This window comes from Corella eumyota, chromosome 3, assembly GCF_963082875.1.
Source record: "Corella eumyota chromosome 3, kaCorEumy4.1, whole genome shotgun sequence".
Classification (NCBI taxonomy): domain Eukaryota; kingdom Metazoa; phylum Chordata; class Ascidiacea; order Phlebobranchia; family Corellidae; genus Corella; species Corella eumyota.
The window spans coordinates 1,912,069-1,930,922 of NC_137492.1; the positions used below are offsets into that span (position 1 = coordinate 1,912,069).

Consider the following 18,854-nt stretch of genomic DNA (forward strand, 5'->3'; position numbering starts at 1 on the left):
CTTATCATGTATGTTTATACCCTATATGTAAGCATTTTTCATTAAATTAAATGCCATTTTCTCTTACGTTTTTGTTTTAAGGCAAATTAATAAGAAATCTGACATAAATATTTAATTAACTTTGACCCGTAAATTTAAATTATTATTATTGAAATTTTTGCGCAAACAACTTATTTGTACACAATTAAAATTTAAGTATCAAAATAAAGAAGCCTTCAGGCGAAATTTAAAAATTATTTGTGTCCAAATGTAAGATGTCCACTTTGTAAAAATAACCTTTTAAAAAATAAATATGACCGCACCTAGCAAAAAAATTCGTGCGTCAAATTACGTCATAATTAATATGGTGAGTTCACATTCTTTGTAGTGATAAGAAAATATTTACACTGGCAATTATAAATGAACTTTTACATGAATATTTGAAAATAACCTACATTTAATACCGTATCGTCCCTTCCCCATCATATATAAATTAAATGGGGGTTTCATATAATATAGTTTAAACTGATTATGAGGTCAAAAGTTAAGCATATACAAGAAATAGCGATGTTACTATTTAAAGTGCTTGTTTTTTACTTGTTTTTAGCCAATATATACTTTTTATATAAAAATGTTGTTGACCGAATGTTGTTTCAGTAGTTATATTTATTTATTTTTACATATACCAGTACATAATGTTTTAGGCTCTAATTAAAATCAGTCATTGACGTAGTTGGGTAAAAATACGTTTCCTTATAATCATATTTTACATCTAAATGGCGGATAAAGTTTTCTCAAATAAATAAAACCAGATGGATAAGTTGATTTATAACAAATATGTTCTATAAGGCAGATTGTAAATAGTAAAAATTTACGACCAATTCTTAAAACACATTAAAGTATATAGGCAAATAACGCACTAAACATACATATTAAGATTAAAGAGTGATTTTTTATTACTAGGTGGTTAAATTTGTATTGTAAATTCTTATAAGAAATCCTAAATCAATTAAAGCATCGCGATGTCGGTTGCCTGGTGCTTAGCCATGACGTCACAAAAAAGAAAAAATATCGCTAAACTTTGGGCATACTAAAAAAGCGCTTTTTGAAACACAAGCCTGGGCTCAGTAAGGCTAAGAGTCGAGCAGCTACATTGTAGAAAAATAGATTTAGTTGGTTATTTAGTTGCAGTATAATATAAAAGACTAGCTGTTATTTGCAAAAAAACACAGTTGTATTGAATGTTTAACGTTGCCAAATTTAATTGCAAAAAATCTTAATTCGCAAAAATGTTTACTAAATTGTTTAACCTGCATTTAGATGTAAGATATAAGTAAAACTAAGTTAACTATGAAGTCATTTAAAATAGCCTTGTTAGTTGGTTCTGTACTTGCTTGTGTAGTTATCGGAATATGTGGTAAGTGAACTAAATTAACGACTTGTTTATTGTTTATGTAAAGATTGATATATTTAGTTGTAAACTTCAACACTTATCAGATTGTTTAGGAAATATTGTCAAATTATAAAGACAAGGAACATTTGGTGTAAACTTAAAATTTTTTTTAAAGATTTTTATTGATTCGAATATTTTAACAATTTAAACATGTTTTTTATATGTGGCTTTTGCTAAACTATAAAATTGTTTTGTTTTTTTTATTAAAATAAAGCGAAAAAAAATTAAAAAACTAATTTACATTTGAAATCCAAGGTTATTAAAATATAAACTTTTTTTTTGCAGTAATTTCAAAGTCAACCACAGAAACAGATATAGAGGAACGAACTGAAAAACCGTCTTCCGATTTCATCCAAGAAAACGACCCTGAAATATACAATGATCCGTCCAACCGACTTGAGAAATATATCTCCGATGATAACAACATAGATTTAATAAATTCGACAAAGATTTATAACGAACTTAAAACCCTTGTAAATGCTGATATCGGTGAAGATGAAATCGATAACTCAAAATTTGATTTATTCACAACAACGTCATCAACAGATAGTACAACTAAAATGACGTCATCAACAGAAACAAAAACTACTGTAACGTCACCTACGACAACCACCATTCTTATGACGTCATCAACAGCGACTACAACTAGCATTCCTATGACGTCATCAACAGCGACTACAACTGCAACGACGTCATCTAAAGCAACTACAACGTCGCCTATAACAACTACAACTGTTATGACGTCACTAAAAACAACTACTATGACGTCAATCAAACCAATAACAAAGAAAAAAACAAAAAAGGTAAAACCGAAAATGGTTCCGAAATCAATTTCGTGTCGGCGTTTTTGCGGAAAATGGAAAAGCGGAAAATATCGGAAAACCTGCACGTCGTTCCGACAGCGAAGTGGTAAGATTTATTTATTTAAATTAATAAGATTTATTATATGTTTTTATATTTATTTTACGACACGGTTTTATAGCATATCGTGACATGGTCAGCACAATCGTTGAACTGACGCCAATTTCTTGTTAAAATGATCCCGTATTCCTATAAAAATATAAATGCTTGACACGCCCTTGGTTCCTACGCCTTTTCTGTCTTTAATTAATATCATAATTACCCAAGTTGTAATTATGTGTCTCGTAATTTAAGGAAATCTTTGATTTTATGTTTTAGTAGATGGAAATTAGTTCACACTAGGAATTATTTTCGGATATCGCAAAGCCACTTTTGTCATTAAAAATATATTAGCTTCCCACACACATTTTTAACAATATTTAGAATTAAAATTGCTGGCATATTTAATTAAATAAATTAATATTAAATAACGAAATCTTTTTATTTTTTGTAGGTAGAATTGGATGCCTTTTCTGTAGGACTGCAAAAAAATGCACAAAGACAATTTCCCAATCGATATTTTAAGATTTAATCTATCATGAAAAAGCCTAATTTATTAAACGTTGTGCTTAAATACAGTGTCACGTGACCACCGCCTTTAACGTTGCCGCGGAATGCCAATTTAAACACTTTAATTAACTTCAGAATATTAATTTGAAAAACAGATATATATTTAACTTTAAATTAGACTTAAATGTTTAACAATTTTTTGTATATATTTTAATGAAGAAACCTAAAACTACAATGTATATATATAATATTGGCGAATCCTTTTTTATGACCTTTTTTTCAATTTGTAAAACCCAAGTTCTTCATAACATAAACTAATTTAAGACGCAAATGAAATATCATTTAAAAATTTCACTAATATTTTACATTTCAATTTGGTCGTCCATATTTGGTATTTTTTCCATTTCTTTTTTATGTACAATTTTCGTTATATCGTTATACTTTAGTTAAGATATTATTTTCATTGAATGTTATCGTAAATATGGGTTGAAGTATATCATGATAAAACTTACTGATCTTTTTCCTGTTTCTTGTTCAATAAACGCAAAAAAAACGGAAGTGTAATTTGTGTTATAAATGTATGTTGTAGGTGATACAAGTTTTAGGTTATAAATATTTAAAAAATACTAAAATAAAAATGTATAAAAACGTTAAATCCAATTTATTATATTTCTATGGTACTAATGGTTCAGTAAAGACAGTAAAAAAGTTAAATTTCTAAACTTAATCAAAGATGGCGGATAATAAAGAAGAAGGTTTAATATTGCAACATAATTGAACATCTGTTACAAAAGAATGTAGACTCAAAAAAGCGTCGCGCGTCGGAATGTTACGTCATAATTAGTGCGCCCGAGAAATTCCTTTAACACGAGGGCCCGGGTGTTGCATTATAGAGCGTCGCTTTGTGGAATCACATGTAAGTTAAATAGTTGTGAATTAGTCGTTTAATTGTTACAAATATTAATTAAAAAGGAGATATATATCAAGATATTATTACATGTTAATAGTTTGTAATGTTATATTAACGTTTTATTAAATTGTTTAGAAGATTTAGGCGGATATATTTTGATTGACAGTTTTGAAGGCGCTTTTTCAATTAGTGGCGGCGTCGTTCACGTACGCACTTGTCAGATCACGTGCATAGCCACGTGACTTAGTGTTTCGTGGCAAATTTGAAGTGAAATCGGAATTCTAGTCGTTTTAAATGGACTTTCGAGGTGAGTACACGTGTTTTTTTATAGTTATTAACAATACCAATAGTCTATACGCTTAATTAGATTAATATTTAATAATATTAAAAGTTTAATAATGTTTTAAATTTAACAATTTTTTATTAAATACAATTTGATAAATGCCGAATATTTTTAGACACAAGATTAAATTATTTTTGTTTTTTTTTTAGAAGTGAACAGAGTTAAACTTACTTTGGTGAACATCTACATGAATTATGAAGTTTTGGAATTCATTCAGGTGATCTATTGTTAAATTATATTGATTAAATTATTATTAAATCTAAGAAAGTCATATTTAATGAACTTATTCTAATTTCTAAGTTAAAATCATAATAAAATATCCCAAATCAAAAATACTTGTTAATTTAATAATAAAAGTAATGTATATATATATAAAATAAATTTTATAAAAATCAAATAATTTTGAACAATATTAAACCTGTGTTGATGCGCAGGTATCTCTCCAAAGTAGTTAAATAAGGTATTTAAAGTACTAAATATATATTTTGGCATAATTTAATAATATTTGGCATTAAAATTTAAAAACTGGCATATCATAACTTGTTTTGTCAATTTAAAAATAGTAATTTTGAAAATATTTTGCACAAAATAATAAAAGATGGCATAAATGTAACTATTTGGCACTAAATTCCTTATTATAATTATTTGTCATATAAAATTATAGAAATTGTCATATCTTAAAAGCATTATGGCACAAAATGACATCGTAAAAATTTATATTTGGCATTTAAAAAAATGTGCAATTAATTAAGATAAGGTTTAGTGTCTTTTATAATATTCTAAACAATATTTTCTGCGCAGCAAGAATGGATTATATTTGGATTATATAATTGGAGGAAAAAGATAATGGCAGGAATTGGGAGGAATGGAAAATGAATGGAGTCAATATAAGTCTTCTTTGCAACTAGCAAAGGAGAAGTTAAGTTAAATAAAACTCAGGACCCGAAGAAACATGGAATGGATTGAACCTTTTCACAAACTCAACCTGGGACCTTAAATAAATATATTATTATAATAAGGTCTGTAGGGCTGTAGGGTTTCACGTGCCTATTTTTTATATGTACTGCATAATCAAGCGCTTAAGATTTTCACGGGTTAAAAGTTTGTAGTATCATGTGTCTGCTTTTTTATTTTGACTGGTTAAAAACTCATAAACATGCGCTTTAAATGTTGTATAGTTGACACAGTCCCAATGTGTGTATAGGTTTCTGTGTGATCATAATTATATTAAACGGGACTGTTTAATGGGTTTTTAGATGTTTTGCGCTGGTAAAGTATATATAGAAAAGTATAGATTTTATAGAACTAGGCTTAAGTGTGTGTTTTGTTTATTTTATGCAAAAAAAAAATCAAAAAAAAGTCTCAGGACCTCATTTCAACTTTATGAGCTTAAAAAAAACTCAGGACCTTGCTTAAAGGTAGGCTGTAGTGCTGTAGGGTTTTCGTGCCTATTTTTTTATATGTACTGCATAATTAAGCGCCTAAAGATTTTCACGGGTTAAAAGTTTTAGTATTACGGTCTACTTTTTATTTTTGACAGGTAATCAAATCATAATTTTGCGCATTTAAAGTACTATAGTTGACACAGTCCCAATGTGTGTAGGTTTATGTGTGTTCATAATTATATTAAACGGGACTGTTCAATGTTTTTATAAAAGTATGGCCTATAAAAGTTTTGCGCAAGTAAAATAATAGGATGAGTTATTTAGAAACTAGGACAATGTGTGGTAACTAAGTATTTATATATGTGTATATTTTGTGCAATGTACTGTATTTATTCGCTTGTGTTATATTTATGCTATACTTAAGTGTGTTAGTGGATGGGTTCCAAACTAAAATATTATTTATATGTATTCGTGGGAGGTACCCAAACTAAAATTTTTATGTGTGGGTGTTACCCAAAATAACTTAGACAGAAAACATATATATATATATATATATATAACAGATTTAACAAAAAAGTTATCATTAAAAAAAACAGACAAACACTTCTTTTCTATTTCTGATTTTATTACAGGCGTTTCTTACTTTTTCCAACTTTAAACACCACAAACAAAACACAAGTTTTTGAAATATTTTTAACTAAAAATTTTCATTCAACAGGGGCCTTTTAACCATGTATTTTCTTTTGCAGGGGCCTTTTAACCATGTATTTTCTTTTGCAGCGGCCTTTTAACCATGTATTTTCTTTTACAGGGGCCTTTTAACCATGTATTTTCTTTTACAGGGGCCTTTTAACCATGTATTTTCTTTTGCAGGGGCCTTTTAACCATGTATTTTCTTTCGCAGGGGCCTTTTAACCATGTATTTTGTTTTGCAGGGGCCTTTTAACCATGTATTTTCTTTTGCAGGGGCCTTTTAACCATGTATTTTCTTTTGCAGGGGCCTTTTAACCATGTATTTTCTTTCGCAGGGGCCTTTTAACCATGTATTTTGTTTTGCAGGGGCCTTTTAACCATGTATTTTCTTTCGCAGGGGCCTTTTAACCATGTATTTTGTTTTGCAGGGGCCTTTTAACCATGTATTTTCTTTTGCAGGGGCCTTTTAACCATGTATTTTCTTTTGCAGGGGCCTTTTAACCATGTATTTTCTTTCGCAGGGGCCTTTTAACCATGTATTTTGTTTTGCAGGGGCCTTTTAACCATGTATTTTCTTTTGCAGGGGCCTTTTAACCATGTATTTTCTTTTGCAGGGGCCTTTTAACCATGTATTTTCTTTTGCAGGGGCCTTTTAACCATGTATTTTCTTTCGCAGGGGCCTTTTAACCATGTATTTTCTTTTGCAGGGGCCTTTTAACCATGTATTTTTTTTTGCAGGGGCCTTTTAACCATGTATTTTTTTTTGCAGGGGCCTTTTAACCATGTATTTTTTCTTGCAGGGGCCTTATTAACCAAACTAACACTTATTTATATGCTTTTTTTTCAGGGTAGATTACCACAAACAAATACTAACTTTGTTCTTTATTTTTAGATTCTGGTAGAACGTTTCGGAGATCTCGTTGAATTGTTTTTGGCCAATTTTAATTTGTTCTTTATTTTTAGAGTTCCTGTTGAAAAAAAAACTTCAATCTAACCTTTTTTACAGCTTAACCAAATTTTGTTTTGTTTTTTCTCCGCAGGTTAGATTACCACAAACAAATACTGACTATGTTTTTTAATTTTAGATTTTAGTTGACAAACAAATGCAACTGGAGTTCGCAGAAGAAACAACAACATTTAAATTCAACATTTTTTTTTCGCAATGAGCAACATAATTTTAGTGCAACTTAACATGACAATTTAGTTTATTCTTCTGTTTATATAATCTTTTATTAAAAAAATAAGTAATTTTTCATTTTTAAGTAATTTTCTATTTTTCAATCATTTTTGGCGTTTTGTGTACCCTTTTCAATCCTTAACAATTTCTTTCTTATAAAATTTTTTAATATTTATTAATTTGTTTTTGTATATTGCATTAATTATCTTATTCTGTGTCTTTGTAGTCTTGCTCTTTCTTGCAATAATGAATAAAAAACATAAAATATTGATTATTTTTTCATTTGTTTTGACTTCGACCTACACAAATAAATTTATAACTCTGCCACTTTCTCATAACTTCATAAAAATAATTTATTGAAGCCATGTAATAAACAACGTAGTTTAAACTTGGTCCAATATCATGATTTTAACTTTGTCCGAAACCCTAACATTATTTCAACTTTTTCCAAAGACAAACATTATTTAACCTTGTCCAATGCCATGAACATAATTTAACTTTAGTCCGATATCATGAACATAACTTTAACCTTTTCCAATGCCATAAACATAATTCAATCTTTGTCCAATGCCATGAACATAATTTAACTTTAGTCCGATATCATGAACATAACTTTAACCTTGTCCAATGCCATAAACATAATTCAATCTTTGTCCAATGCCATGAACATAATTTAACTTTAGTCCGATATCATGAACATAACTTTAACCTTGTCCAATGCCATGAACATAAATTAAATTTAGTCCAATGCCATAAACATAATTCAATCTTTGTCTTAAGCCATGAACATAATTTAAACTTAATTCAATACCATGAACATAATTTAAACTTTGTCCAAAGGCTTACAGCCATAAAAATAATTTAAACTTAGTCCGTTATCATAAACGTAGTTTTTAATCTTTCGTCAAAAGACATAAACATAATTTTAACTTAGTCCAATGCAATGAACATGATTTAACTTTGTAGAATACCATAAACATAATTTAGAGTAAGTTTGATGCCAGAAGCACAATTACAGTTAGTCCAAATTCCATAAAAAATACAATTTTATAAACCATTAGGTATTATATCAATTTAAACTAGGATCGAATTCGAAACACCATGAGTTCACACAAAAAAAATTATATTACATGATTCAAGTTTATTTTCATATAACTAATACAAAAATTCGATTTATTTAAAACTGATAGCAAAATAGAACGAAGTGATTTTTGGCATTGAAAGAAGTGATTTTTGGCATAGTTACCAAAGCACCTTAGAAGCCGATTTACATGACTTTAAAATGGTATATGAGGAACAAGTATACGTGTAAGTATTATAGTATAAAACAGAGTTTATATTGTAAATTAAGTTTAAATAATGTTTTAAAAATTAATTATAAATACAAATTTAAATTTTTGAATGGAACTCGTTGTTTAATGAGCCGTATACATTTTTAGTTTATCCTCGAATTTCTAGTTTTTTATGATTTTGCAATGAAGGTATAAGCTTAAAGTTTAACTTTAAAAACAAGCCTATTAATATTAAAATAGCCTTGTAAAGTAAATATATATATATATTAAAATACTGTATTAACAACTTTAAGGCCGTTTCGAAAACACACAATGTCTTGTGACATAACAAATCTCGCGATTGTTCGCAAAATCGCATGAGCTAGGGCTTCAGCTCGATTAGGGTTAGAAAACAAGGGTTAGAGGTTCCAAAAATAAATAAATAGAGAATACAAAAAATTGATAGAAAATGTTATGTTAACACCCTTTTAGTCAAACTAAAAACGAATTCATAACCTAATACGTTTATTAATATTATATTGATATGTTAAGTTACTGTATAAGTTTATGAATAAATAATATATATTTGTATTATTAAAATATTAATATAATATTGCATTTATGTAACTTTTTTGTTAAAAGACTTATTATATTCTCTGGATTTAATTTATTATTTGCCTAATTTACTTTTAATACGTATATGCTTAAAAATATAAAACTGGGTTGAATGACAACATTTTTATTTACTTATGTAACATAAACAAAACATTAAGAATATTATGAGAAAATTGCAATTCACAATTCAAGTACAAAACAGCACATTTATTGTCATTGTATAACGCATCAGAAATTCATAATGGTGTTTAGGAACTACATTAATAAAACTGTGCCTTGAATACAAATTTAAAACAGCAATATTCATGGAAAAAAGTTAATATTTTATTTTCTTCTTTGCATCACCATTTCTCTAATATTTTCTTCACTGCTTTTAACACTTCTATCTAAGTAAACTTTCTTTGCCTAAAAACAAAATTAATGTTAATATATATATAATAGATACTTAAAAAAATAATAGTTAAACACATATACATTAAAATGGTCATTTTTTATCACATTGTGCTTACTTCTAATTCTTTAATTTTCGCATCTGATTCTGTTGATTGTTTTGTTAAATTGCTTTCAACTGTTGTTCTTGGTTGTAGAATAAACCTAAAAACACAAAATAGTTACAAATTGCAATTAAATTGACAAGATAATCATAATTTAGGATTCAAAATTAAGGTATTTTGAACAATATATTTTGTTATAAATATATAACATAAGTAATCTTTGTTATAGGTTAGTTTATTCCGAATAATACCCATTACAGTATAAACTACATTTATAAACATATAACAGGTACTTACATTCTTCCAACACTTTCGTACAACTTTGTTTCAGTTGGCATTTCTTTTATTTCATTTGCAGTTAAACCTAATTTCTTTTTCTGAATAGTTAAAGATGCAATTTGTGAATCACACATTTTCATTTGAGCTTGTGTCTCAATAACCTTCTTTTGTAGGCCAGCAAAAGCCTAAAGAAAATTCAAATTAGGTAACAAAATTCCGATATATATATATTTATTAAATTGATGATTAAAAATTATTAAGTTACGATTTTAACATTTTTTGACAAACCTGTCTTAATTCTAAATCTGCCGCCATTATTAAAACTTAATTGGTAACGATGACAATGTGTTAAATATATTGTTTTTGGTAGAAATTAATAAACAAATATTACAATTTACGAGTTTTTAGTTCAATGTTTTTAAAAATAAAGAACGTTATGGAAACATGTTAAGGCAGCATGCTTATATACAATGTGGCACAAGTCAGTGGCCACAGATTTAACAAAATCAAATATTTACTAAAAAAAACAACAGATGCTTTTAATGATAATATTTTAAATAAATATAATAATTTTAGTAAATACAAAACAACGTTTTTACAATTAACAGTTTTATATAATAATGTTGTCGCATGGTTACATAAGTATTCTAGAACAAGTTCGATCTTGTTTTGTTATTGTGCAAAACTTGCTGACGTCATTAGGTCTGAAATATTTTGTAAACATTCTGAAATAATAGGGGGTAAAAATAGAATTGGGAAATTAATTATCAATAAGGAACTATATCTAAAAGCAAAGGGTTTTATATTAAAGCTAAATATTGAACTATAAATGATCCGTCTTATTTATTTTCAGGTATTTTTAAGATTTTAAAAACGGTAATTTTTTGCTAGACAAATCATTTTTTAAACATCTTAAGCTTTAAATTTATTTGTTAATCTTTGCAAGAATACAAATTCAACATTTTGGCAAGTTAACCTTAACAACGAAGGCAGCATTTCAAAATCTAAATTTCTTGTAATTTGTTTTTATTTTTCATCACTATTTCGAAAATGAAGGGACCACCTGATACTATACAAGATGAAAAACCACCTGAGTTAGTATTTATTTGTATTTAAACTGTTTTTATAAGTTAAATGTTTATTTATTGTAGATATATTAATACTTTTTGCAGCAATGAATAAAGCCTGAATCATTTATTATACATGGTGTAGTGGTCACAACCTACTCTACATGATGTTTTGGGTTTGATTTCCAGTGATCTTATGCTGTAGCACTCTTGTAAGGTGCTATAAACAAAAATTTCGTGTTAAGCCAGTACCCAATCAGCAGCCTAATTATAATTTTTAGTATCACAAACTGCCAAAGGCAACTCGAGACTGGAGTGGGGTAACTGTTGTTACCCTATGTTTAGGTTGCGCATTCGATCTTCCCAAATCAAAGATAAATAAACCATTAAAAAAATATATATATTAAAGAATTTAATCATTTTAGTTTACCAATTATAACTATTTGGGTACTATTTGTAATTTAATGATGTGAATAAAATTTTAAGCTGAATATACTTATAACTTATTCTGTTTTTGCTGTTTTAGGGTTGTTTTAGAGCCAGTACACCAAGACTCTGGACGACAAAACTCAAATATTATGTATGATGATGCAGTTGATGGTTTGATTGTTGAACCACAATCGGATAACAACATTGGAGCACAAGCATTGTTGGAGAATTATAGTTGGATGGTCAATTGCGAGGAGTTTGACAAACAGGTAAATTGTGTTAATGAATTCTGTATGTTATTAGCTTAACTGCAATCCTATTGGTCTTGTATGTTAGTAATTTGATGTTATTGATTTGAAATTAACAAATTTTTATTGATTTTTTTTACTACACATTTAAATGGTTTATTAATTTTGTATATCAAAGATATATTAAACAAATATTAATTGTACCTAAACATAATATTTAAAAAATAATTACAATTAATGTGATTTAAAAACTTTGTTATTATGTAGTTAATTCGAGCTATACAAAAACAATAATGAATTAAAAATAACAGTTGGTTTTAATGGCTTGAATTACATTATAAGCCTTGATCAAAAGATGTAATTAATAGCTCATATATTGAACAATGGGCTTAGCTAAATGCTTGTACCTGTTTAGCTTTAATTAGTTTGAACTGTGTTAAAAGTAATTTCATTAAACTAAATGTAACGTATCGCATTTCTGTTTTGGCCAAAAACAAACTAACTATTAAATGTTCTGCCTCTATTTAAAAACAGTTAAAAATAAATGTATTTAATAATTCATCCAATTTTTAATTCTTTTTATTTCAATACTCTAAGTTTATTTAATTGTAAAATAATTTGCTAGGTTATGGAGCAAATTGAACAGGAGAATTACATGGAAAAATGCTTTGAAGAAATGTGGAGAGAAGAGGCAAGCATCGGACCTGTTCCTTCTTCTGAGTTTCACAATGTCATCCGTAAGTTTTTACAATCATTATTTTAATATTTTTTTATTTTATCCGGTATACCCACTAATTATATATTGTCACATACTATAAGGAAATGCATTCAAATACAATTGTGAAGCTGTTTGTTCGTGGGCAAGTTTTTTATTAGATTGTTTTACATTTTATTTACCAAAATCTGTATTAATTACATTATTTAAAATCATTTAGTTTTGTCTAGTTTTAATATGTTTTGTTTGCTCTACTGACCTTTATTTAAGAGTAATTAAATAATATTGCAACCTAATGAAGCAATTGCACTGTTTGTAAACTGATATAGGTTAAGGTCTTATTTATTTTAGTCCAAACATTGTGTGTAAACTCTAAAAAGACATAAGGTTTATGACCTAAAAGTTTGACCGTTTTTTTATGACATCACATTTGTCACAACAATCTATTTTTAGTACCGAAAACTTATAAAGGAAAAAGGAAGTGATGTCATAATAAACTGTTGTTTGTTATTTTACTGTGTATTGTATAGTTTGACTGTGATTTAAATTTTAGGTATAAAAAATTTGAATAATTTCCTTTCGTGTGAATATATCAATGCCTAAATTCCATAAAATAATTATTGCTTTTGGTTTATGACTGGCCTAAAGCAATGTTATAAATTGCAGGGCATTGCTAATTGTCAAAAAATCTTAACCCTTTACATTTAAAACAATACTTTAATAACAAATCGGTCTGTATATGGTTATATTGTTATTTTGTAATCCCAAACTGCTTAAACTTTATGATAAAATAAACCAGATATCAGCAAAGTGAAGTGGTAAGGCATTGCAAACCACAATCTTTGCATGACTTTAAAACTAAGATGTAGAATTAAAATATATGTAAAAAACAATTTATATATTTAAAGGACATAATGAACAGAATATACGGAATGGAATTGAAAGCAGTTTTGACAAGCTAGCAGTGACTGATTCGAATATCTTAGTAACCCAGGTAGGTTTTTACTTTCTTTTTTGTATAATTTGTTTAATAAAGAGAAAATTTTAAAGTTTTAATGTTTTTTTAAGGTTTGTCTAAACCCGAACGCTGTTGAATTTATTCCACGATCCCGTTAAATGGAAGTCTTGATATCTTCTTATCCATTATCATGGAATTTTTTATAAATACTCCTAAAAAAAATGTCGTTTATTGATTAATATTGATATTAATTGGCTGGTATTTATACACATATTGAGTTTTCACTAACCTAAAATATAACATTGCTATGCAAATATGCAATATTATATGTTAGCTTAGCCAACTATATGCTTGCTATATTACATAACAGTATCAACATTTATGGTCATTGTAATATGTAAGTGTTGTAAAGTTTAAAACTAATGTTATCTTGTGGTTTTAAGTTAAAAAAGGTGCATGTGCTACCTTTTCTTTGTTCCCTTATCCTGCAAAAGTTATATCAGATACGTTCATCATTTTTTTACTTGATTTGCTGTTACATTTGCAATTTTTTCTTATTTTTTTTGTAATTTTTATTACACACTCTTAAACTGTGAAGTTTGTTAGTAAGACTGCTTATGCTTAATATAAGTTTGTTTTAGTAATAATATTAATAGTGTTTGGTGGTAAAAGTTTTTTTTTTGTTAATTTTTGGGAATAGATGTTCATTTTTTTTTAAACTTTTTGTTTGTTTTGTATTTTGTTAGTGCCTATCTACAACTATTGTTCCAAAATTAATCATTCATTTAAAAGTCTGAATTTTTGGTCACTCAAAATAAGTTTTTTTTTTCAGTTCGAGCACTGTGAATGTAAAATGAAGGAATTTGTAAATTAAATGAGTGACTATCTGTTAGTATTTTTGCAGGATGATTTAACGTTAAACTTTTTGTATTTTTGGTGTCATTTTTTTCTATAACCTTTTGTATTTGGTAGTAAGAAAAAACCTGCTTAATAATTTCAATTTTTCTAAAAAAATTCTTTGGTGCTTTTCTTACTGTTTTAATACTTTGTTAATGGTATTTAAAAAGCCATTAATATGTTACATGTTTATGTAAAGCTTGTTTATCTTATTGTTCTTTACTTTAAAATTGGCGACAACGACAAAAAATGTTTTAAATAACCTACCTAATAATATTTGTATTTAAAACTAATATATTCTTAAATATAAAGTGGTATAACTAAATCATAAAATTAAGAAAAAATTACAAATAAATAATAATTTCGAAAAAAAATATTCTATTAAACATATAACCAAACTTTATTATAATTTTCCAATATTCACACAATATTTTCCAGCTATTTAATTGGTTGGACTAATTGATAAATTTCAATTTGTTATTTTTCGTAGTATTTTGAAAGATGTTGTGTTGTGAAGTTTGTATTTTTTTACCTTACAAACATTGTGTTCATTTCATTTTGTGTGATCGAGTAATAAACTGCCAAAAACGTTGTCGACCAGCAAATTTGAAATCTATTTTTCAGATGACTTTAATAAGATTTAGACTAATTGTTGACTTTTTACAGATACTTTTAACTAAGGGTGGTTATTAAAAACTTTCTAGGTAACATTTTATAATATAAAATAAATGGAAAACTACTAAAGCAACATAATTTATTCACAGTATACCCTTGCGTTAATATATATTCACATATCAATAAAACTCAAAAAACAATATTATAAACAAATACTACGAGATATTATAAATCAAAAAAATTTTAACAGGCTCTAAATTTCGGTTTGTTATTATTTAAAGTACGTCAATAATAAGGTTTGTTATTTGTAAAAAGGGAGTTATTTTGCTTAGGAAATAATGAAATAATTGGCAGTTTTTATCTAGTTAAAATATACCAATTTTGATGTCTATTTTACAGATGTTTATATGTAACTAAGTAACACTATTTTCTGCCAGCAGTGGTAATCGAACTTACGACCTAACAAGTGTATCTGCGCGATTCAAGTTTTTACACAGTCTACAGCATGAGCAAATGCGGTAAAAAAATCTTCTCCGGGTTCTGAGTTCGTTCTCTTTCTACATCCTGTAACCACTTCACACATCTTTTATCCAACTCTTCCTGTTCCAAATCTTCCTCGTATTCTACTTTCTCTGTGACGTCACAATCAGGATGGACGCGAACACTTTCGGCGGTCACTTGAGTAAACTCCGAGTCTTCGGAATCGACTGAGTGCCGTTTTTTGTCGGTGGTTAAGTCCTGTATTTTACTAGTTACCCCCGATAAAAGGTCGGTAAAGGTTTCAATAACGATTGTTTGTTCTTGGTTTTTGTCTTGTTTGTTTAAGCTGCCAGGCGGAGTGGTCTTCAAGTGATTCTGTTGAAATACAAACAATATTCGTGTTTTTTATTTTACTTATTTAAAAATAAACTATGCATCAATAATAACTTGATATTAATTTTGTAATCCGATAAATTTAGGTTATTTTAAATGTAACATAGCTCTGAATTTTACCTTTTTATTTTTGCTATTTTCAATATCTTTTGGTGATTGCAAACGATTTAATCTAAATGAAACGGATTGATTAAATTTGGCCAATCCGCCTCTAAGGTTACTGCAACTTTCTCGTCTTTGTGCCTCGTATTGTGACGAACTATTTGTCGATTTGTTTGGGTCTAACTTTGGCAAGAATGGTGTTGTGCTAACGGATAAATTCTCAGGCGCTAAAGGCCACGATTTTGCGAAGGTATCAGAATTTTCGTTGCTTAGTTGTTCAGTTATTCTATTGGGTATAACCGATTGTCTTCGCTGGCCTGTTTTAACTTGTTGCCTTGACTTTGTGCTGGGTTCGCTTGAAGTACTCGTTTGAAAACTATTACGAGATTTTCTGGAGATTATACCGATTGGTATCCTGGAAGTGCTTTTAAAATCTAAAAACATTTGTAAATAAAACCTTTAAGTTGTGAAATAACACTAGGCCAATGTGGTGCATAAACTAAATTTAATGTGATTCCAAATCCAATTTTAATTGATAATTTTAACATGGTAATATATGTAGTTACTTACTTGTAGTTGCATTTTCAGTTTTTGACAATCTTTTCCGCGACCCTGTGTCATGTGTAAAGTTGTTCGCTAATTGCAAAATGTCGACAGCGTAGCAATTCTTGGCTGTCGGTTGCTTATTATCAACTGGAGGTAAATTTATACTTTTCCCACCGTTTACTCTTCGGTACTGCGATTGTATGCTGGGAACCACACTTCCGGTATTTTCCGGTACCATAGACAGACTTTTTGAAGCATCTTGTTTTAGGTTTGAAATCCGTCGACTGAATCTCAATGCTTTACTTGATTGCGAAAAACGAAGATGATTCGATGACGTCATATTAAACAACTAGACAGTTTAAAATTGCCTTTTTAGGTAAAACAGATTTATTTTCTTTAAAAAAATTAAAACGAAAAATATAATTTTAGTAAATTTTTAAGTTAACTAGACTTATTTTTACCAATATTTACAAACGCGATTTCGTTTGTAAAAATTGTGTTTTATTCTGGAATTTTGATCTAATCGTACCTTATCTTTTTTAGAATTTAAAAAGCGAAATAGTTTCGACAAAGACCTAAATAAACTAGCGCTCGTGCCTTTGAAATCTGATCCTCTTATACCCCCGATTTCAACTTTAATATCTACATTCTATATCAGTGACAAATTTAAATGGTATTTGGTCTATAAAGCATTCTTCAGCTATGTTTTGTTAAGGGTTTGTGTTAAAATATTCTAAGTGTATTTTTGATGTATAAGTGTGTTGATGCTTTTGTAAAATGATGATTTTTGTGATAAGAATAAAAATATGAAATTGTTTTTTTTTGTAGGCATTTGTAAACATAACCTGAAAGCTCAGGTAAACCACAAAAACTGTTAACTGTTGGAATTACCTTTAAAAAAAATTATAAAAATATAAAAATTACTTATAGCATAACTTTAATTTTATTATTTTCTAATTGTCCCTTCTCTGTATAACCGACTTGACTTACCAAGCTATTAACTCATATCTAAAACTTTTAAAAATATTAGTTCTAAGTTTATATTCAATTTATTTTAAGTCGACTCAATCATTAATTTACTTTGACATGCTTTGTCTATTTCGTCATAACTTGTCGCGTTATTTCGTTAAAAACTCATTTAAAACAATATTCCAACATCATCGCCACAGTTGTCCTTTTCTCTTGCCGGATTATAAAGACTAAGCCATATGGGAAAATACAACGAGATATTTTTCGAACAAAAATAGTTGAAAATTCTCAACTTCATTTTGTTCAGTGATTCAATTTCTAAGTACTTGAACAGCTTTAAAGTGCAGTGGCAAATTTTCGAGTGCTATTGTTAGCTGGGGAAAGCGAACATCACGGTTGGTATAATGTTGTTTCTCATCTTTTGTGTGATTTCCCCGTTTAAAATAACGTTAGAATAGGTAAAGTTTATCTACCTTAAATTAAATTATTTTTTTTAATTAAACTGTGAACTGTTTAAATTTATAAATTATATTTTAAAATGGCCGTTGCTATTTTTTTTAACTTAAAAAATCGTATAATAAACGTATCAACTTTTGTTAAACCAAATAAATCTGCCGTACTTTCGAATGCACAAATATCCTAGTAAATATTAATTAAATTTAAACTTTACCTTACTTATTCCAACTTTCATTTTTCACGAAATACAATTATACCCTGTATAAATATTAAGTTATCATTATTATTGATCAAAGCAAAGTAAGTCCTGCTACTGTTTTCCTTTCTGTTTAAATACGGAACTCAATTAATCCCGATCCTAAATAAAAGAAATGTTTTTCGTTTGTCAATATTGAAAAAAGATGACGTAAATTTTGTTTATTTAGCTAATAAGTGATTTTAGTTTGGTGCGTTGTAAACGTTGCTGTTGATATTGTTTGTGAATTGATTTCAAGTGTTGTTGAATTATGTTTCAAGCACAAATTAAACAATCCCTCGCCACGGGATAGATTTACCTTAAATAAAATCGATTAAAATCTACGTAGGACACATGTGTTGACGTCAATTTTTAACAATGGACTTTTAAAGTAAAAATAGCGTTGGGGTATTCTTAAAACAACAATATATTGGTAATTATGTTAACGTAATACAATAGAAAAATTAGATTTAAAATTTTAAATACGCTACTATTGTTTGGTTTGATAAGTTACGGTTTGGGTTAATTTTGTTTCAACTATTACTTCCTTTTATGGGAGCAAAGATTTTTATAATTTTTTTTGAAAACGGAATCAACGAAAAATGTAAGTTTCAAATTTTGGTTTGGTAATTTTGATTTTGACTGAGAAAAAAATTAAGTTTTTTAACTTTTTTAAATATATATATATATATAAATATATATTTAATTTTAATTCATTTTACCAGAATTTGCCTT

The 18,854-nt window shown here is 27.9% G+C and overlaps 4 protein-coding genes and 1 long non-coding RNA gene across 5 annotated transcripts; 3 read left to right on the forward strand and 2 right to left on the reverse strand.

Moving 5' to 3' along the window:
* The first annotated feature begins 1,307 nt into the window (after positions 1 to 1,307).
* Positions 1,308 to 2,239, forward strand: LOC145745044 (uncharacterized). The gene is made up of 3 exons (XM_082563030.1): positions 1,308 to 1,396; positions 1,718 to 2,144; positions 2,236 to 2,239. Exons 1-3 carry the CDS (start codon positions 1,330 to 1,332, stop codon positions 2,237 to 2,239), a joined length of 498 nt encoding a protein of 165 aa, XP_082419156.1. The 5' UTR covers positions 1,308 to 1,329.
* Positions 2,210 to 2,881, forward strand: LOC145746275 (uncharacterized). The gene is made up of 2 exons (XR_014281301.1): positions 2,210 to 2,341; positions 2,787 to 2,881. It is a non-coding gene; the product is annotated as an uncharacterized LOC145746275 (long non-coding RNA).
* Positions 2,882 to 9,350: 6,469 nt separating this feature from the next.
* On the reverse strand, positions 9,351 to 10,423 carry LOC145745696 (prefoldin subunit 1-like). Its single transcript, XM_082563841.1, has 4 exons — positions 10,298 to 10,423; positions 10,028 to 10,194; positions 9,746 to 9,830; positions 9,351 to 9,641 (listed from the first exon to the last, which is right to left on the reverse strand). The coding sequence occupies exons 1-4, from the start codon at positions 10,322 to 10,324 to the stop codon at positions 9,561 to 9,563; spliced, it is 360 nt and encodes a 119-aa protein (XP_082419967.1). The 5' UTR covers positions 10,325 to 10,423; the 3' UTR covers positions 9,351 to 9,560.
* Positions 10,424 to 10,866: 443 nt separating this feature from the next.
* LOC145745535 (polyadenylate-binding protein-interacting protein 2B-like) lies at positions 10,867 to 14,918 on the forward strand. The gene is made up of 5 exons (XM_082563637.1): positions 10,867 to 11,103; positions 11,603 to 11,774; positions 12,379 to 12,490; positions 13,377 to 13,462; positions 13,537 to 14,918. Exons 1-5 carry the CDS (start codon positions 11,060 to 11,062, stop codon positions 13,582 to 13,584), a joined length of 462 nt encoding a protein of 153 aa, XP_082419763.1. The 5' UTR covers positions 10,867 to 11,059; the 3' UTR covers positions 13,585 to 14,918.
* Positions 14,919 to 15,116: 198 nt separating this feature from the next.
* LOC145745750 (uncharacterized) lies at positions 15,117 to 16,840 on the reverse strand. Its single transcript, XM_082563905.1, has 3 exons — positions 16,484 to 16,840; positions 15,932 to 16,347; positions 15,117 to 15,793 (listed from the first exon to the last, which is right to left on the reverse strand). Exons 1-3 carry the CDS (start codon positions 16,797 to 16,799, stop codon positions 15,437 to 15,439), a joined length of 1,089 nt encoding a protein of 362 aa, XP_082420031.1. The 5' UTR covers positions 16,800 to 16,840; the 3' UTR covers positions 15,117 to 15,436.
* Between the last annotated feature and the right edge of the window lie 2,014 nt (positions 16,841 to 18,854).

Bases quoted from the DNA above. Each gene is read 5' to 3' on its own strand.
- LOC145745044 (XM_082563030.1), top strand. From the start codon at position 1,330: ATGAAGTCATTTAAAATAGCCTTGTTAGTTGGTTCTGTACTTGCTTGT. The intron at 1,397-1,717 runs GTAAGTGAACTA...TTTTTTTTGCAG, and splicing joins TGTAGTTATCGGAATATGTG to TAATTTCAAAGTCAACCACA.
- LOC145745696 (XM_082563841.1), bottom strand. From the start codon at position 10,324: ATGGCGGCAGATTTAGAATTAAGACAG. The intron at 9,831-10,027 runs GTAAGTACCTGT...TTGTGTTTTTAG, and splicing joins TACGAAAGTGTTGGAAGAAT to GTTTATTCTACAACCAAGAA. The intron at 9,642-9,745 runs GTAAGCACAATG...TTTTGTTTTTAG, and splicing joins CGAAAATTAAAGAATTAGAA to GCAAAGAAAGTTTACTTAGA.
- LOC145745535 (XM_082563637.1), top strand. From the start codon at position 11,060: ATGAAGGGACCACCTGATACTATACAAGATGAAAAACCACCTGA. The intron at 11,775-12,378 runs GTAAATTGTGTT...ATAATTTGCTAG, and splicing joins GCGAGGAGTTTGACAAACAG to GTTATGGAGCAAATTGAACA. The intron at 13,463-13,536 runs GTAGGTTTTTAC...TGTTTTTTTAAG, and splicing joins CGAATATCTTAGTAACCCAG to GTTTGTCTAAACCCGAACGC.
- LOC145745750 (XM_082563905.1), bottom strand. From the start codon at position 16,799: ATGACGTCATCGAATCATCTTCGTTTTTCGCAATCAAGTAAAGCATTG. The intron at 16,348-16,483 runs GTAAGTAACTAC...AAATGTTTTTAG, and splicing joins AACTGAAAATGCAACTACAA to ATTTTAAAAGCACTTCCAGG. The intron at 15,794-15,931 runs GTAAAATTCAGA...GTATTTCAACAG, and splicing joins AAAATAGCAAAAATAAAAAG to AATCACTTGAAGACCACTCC.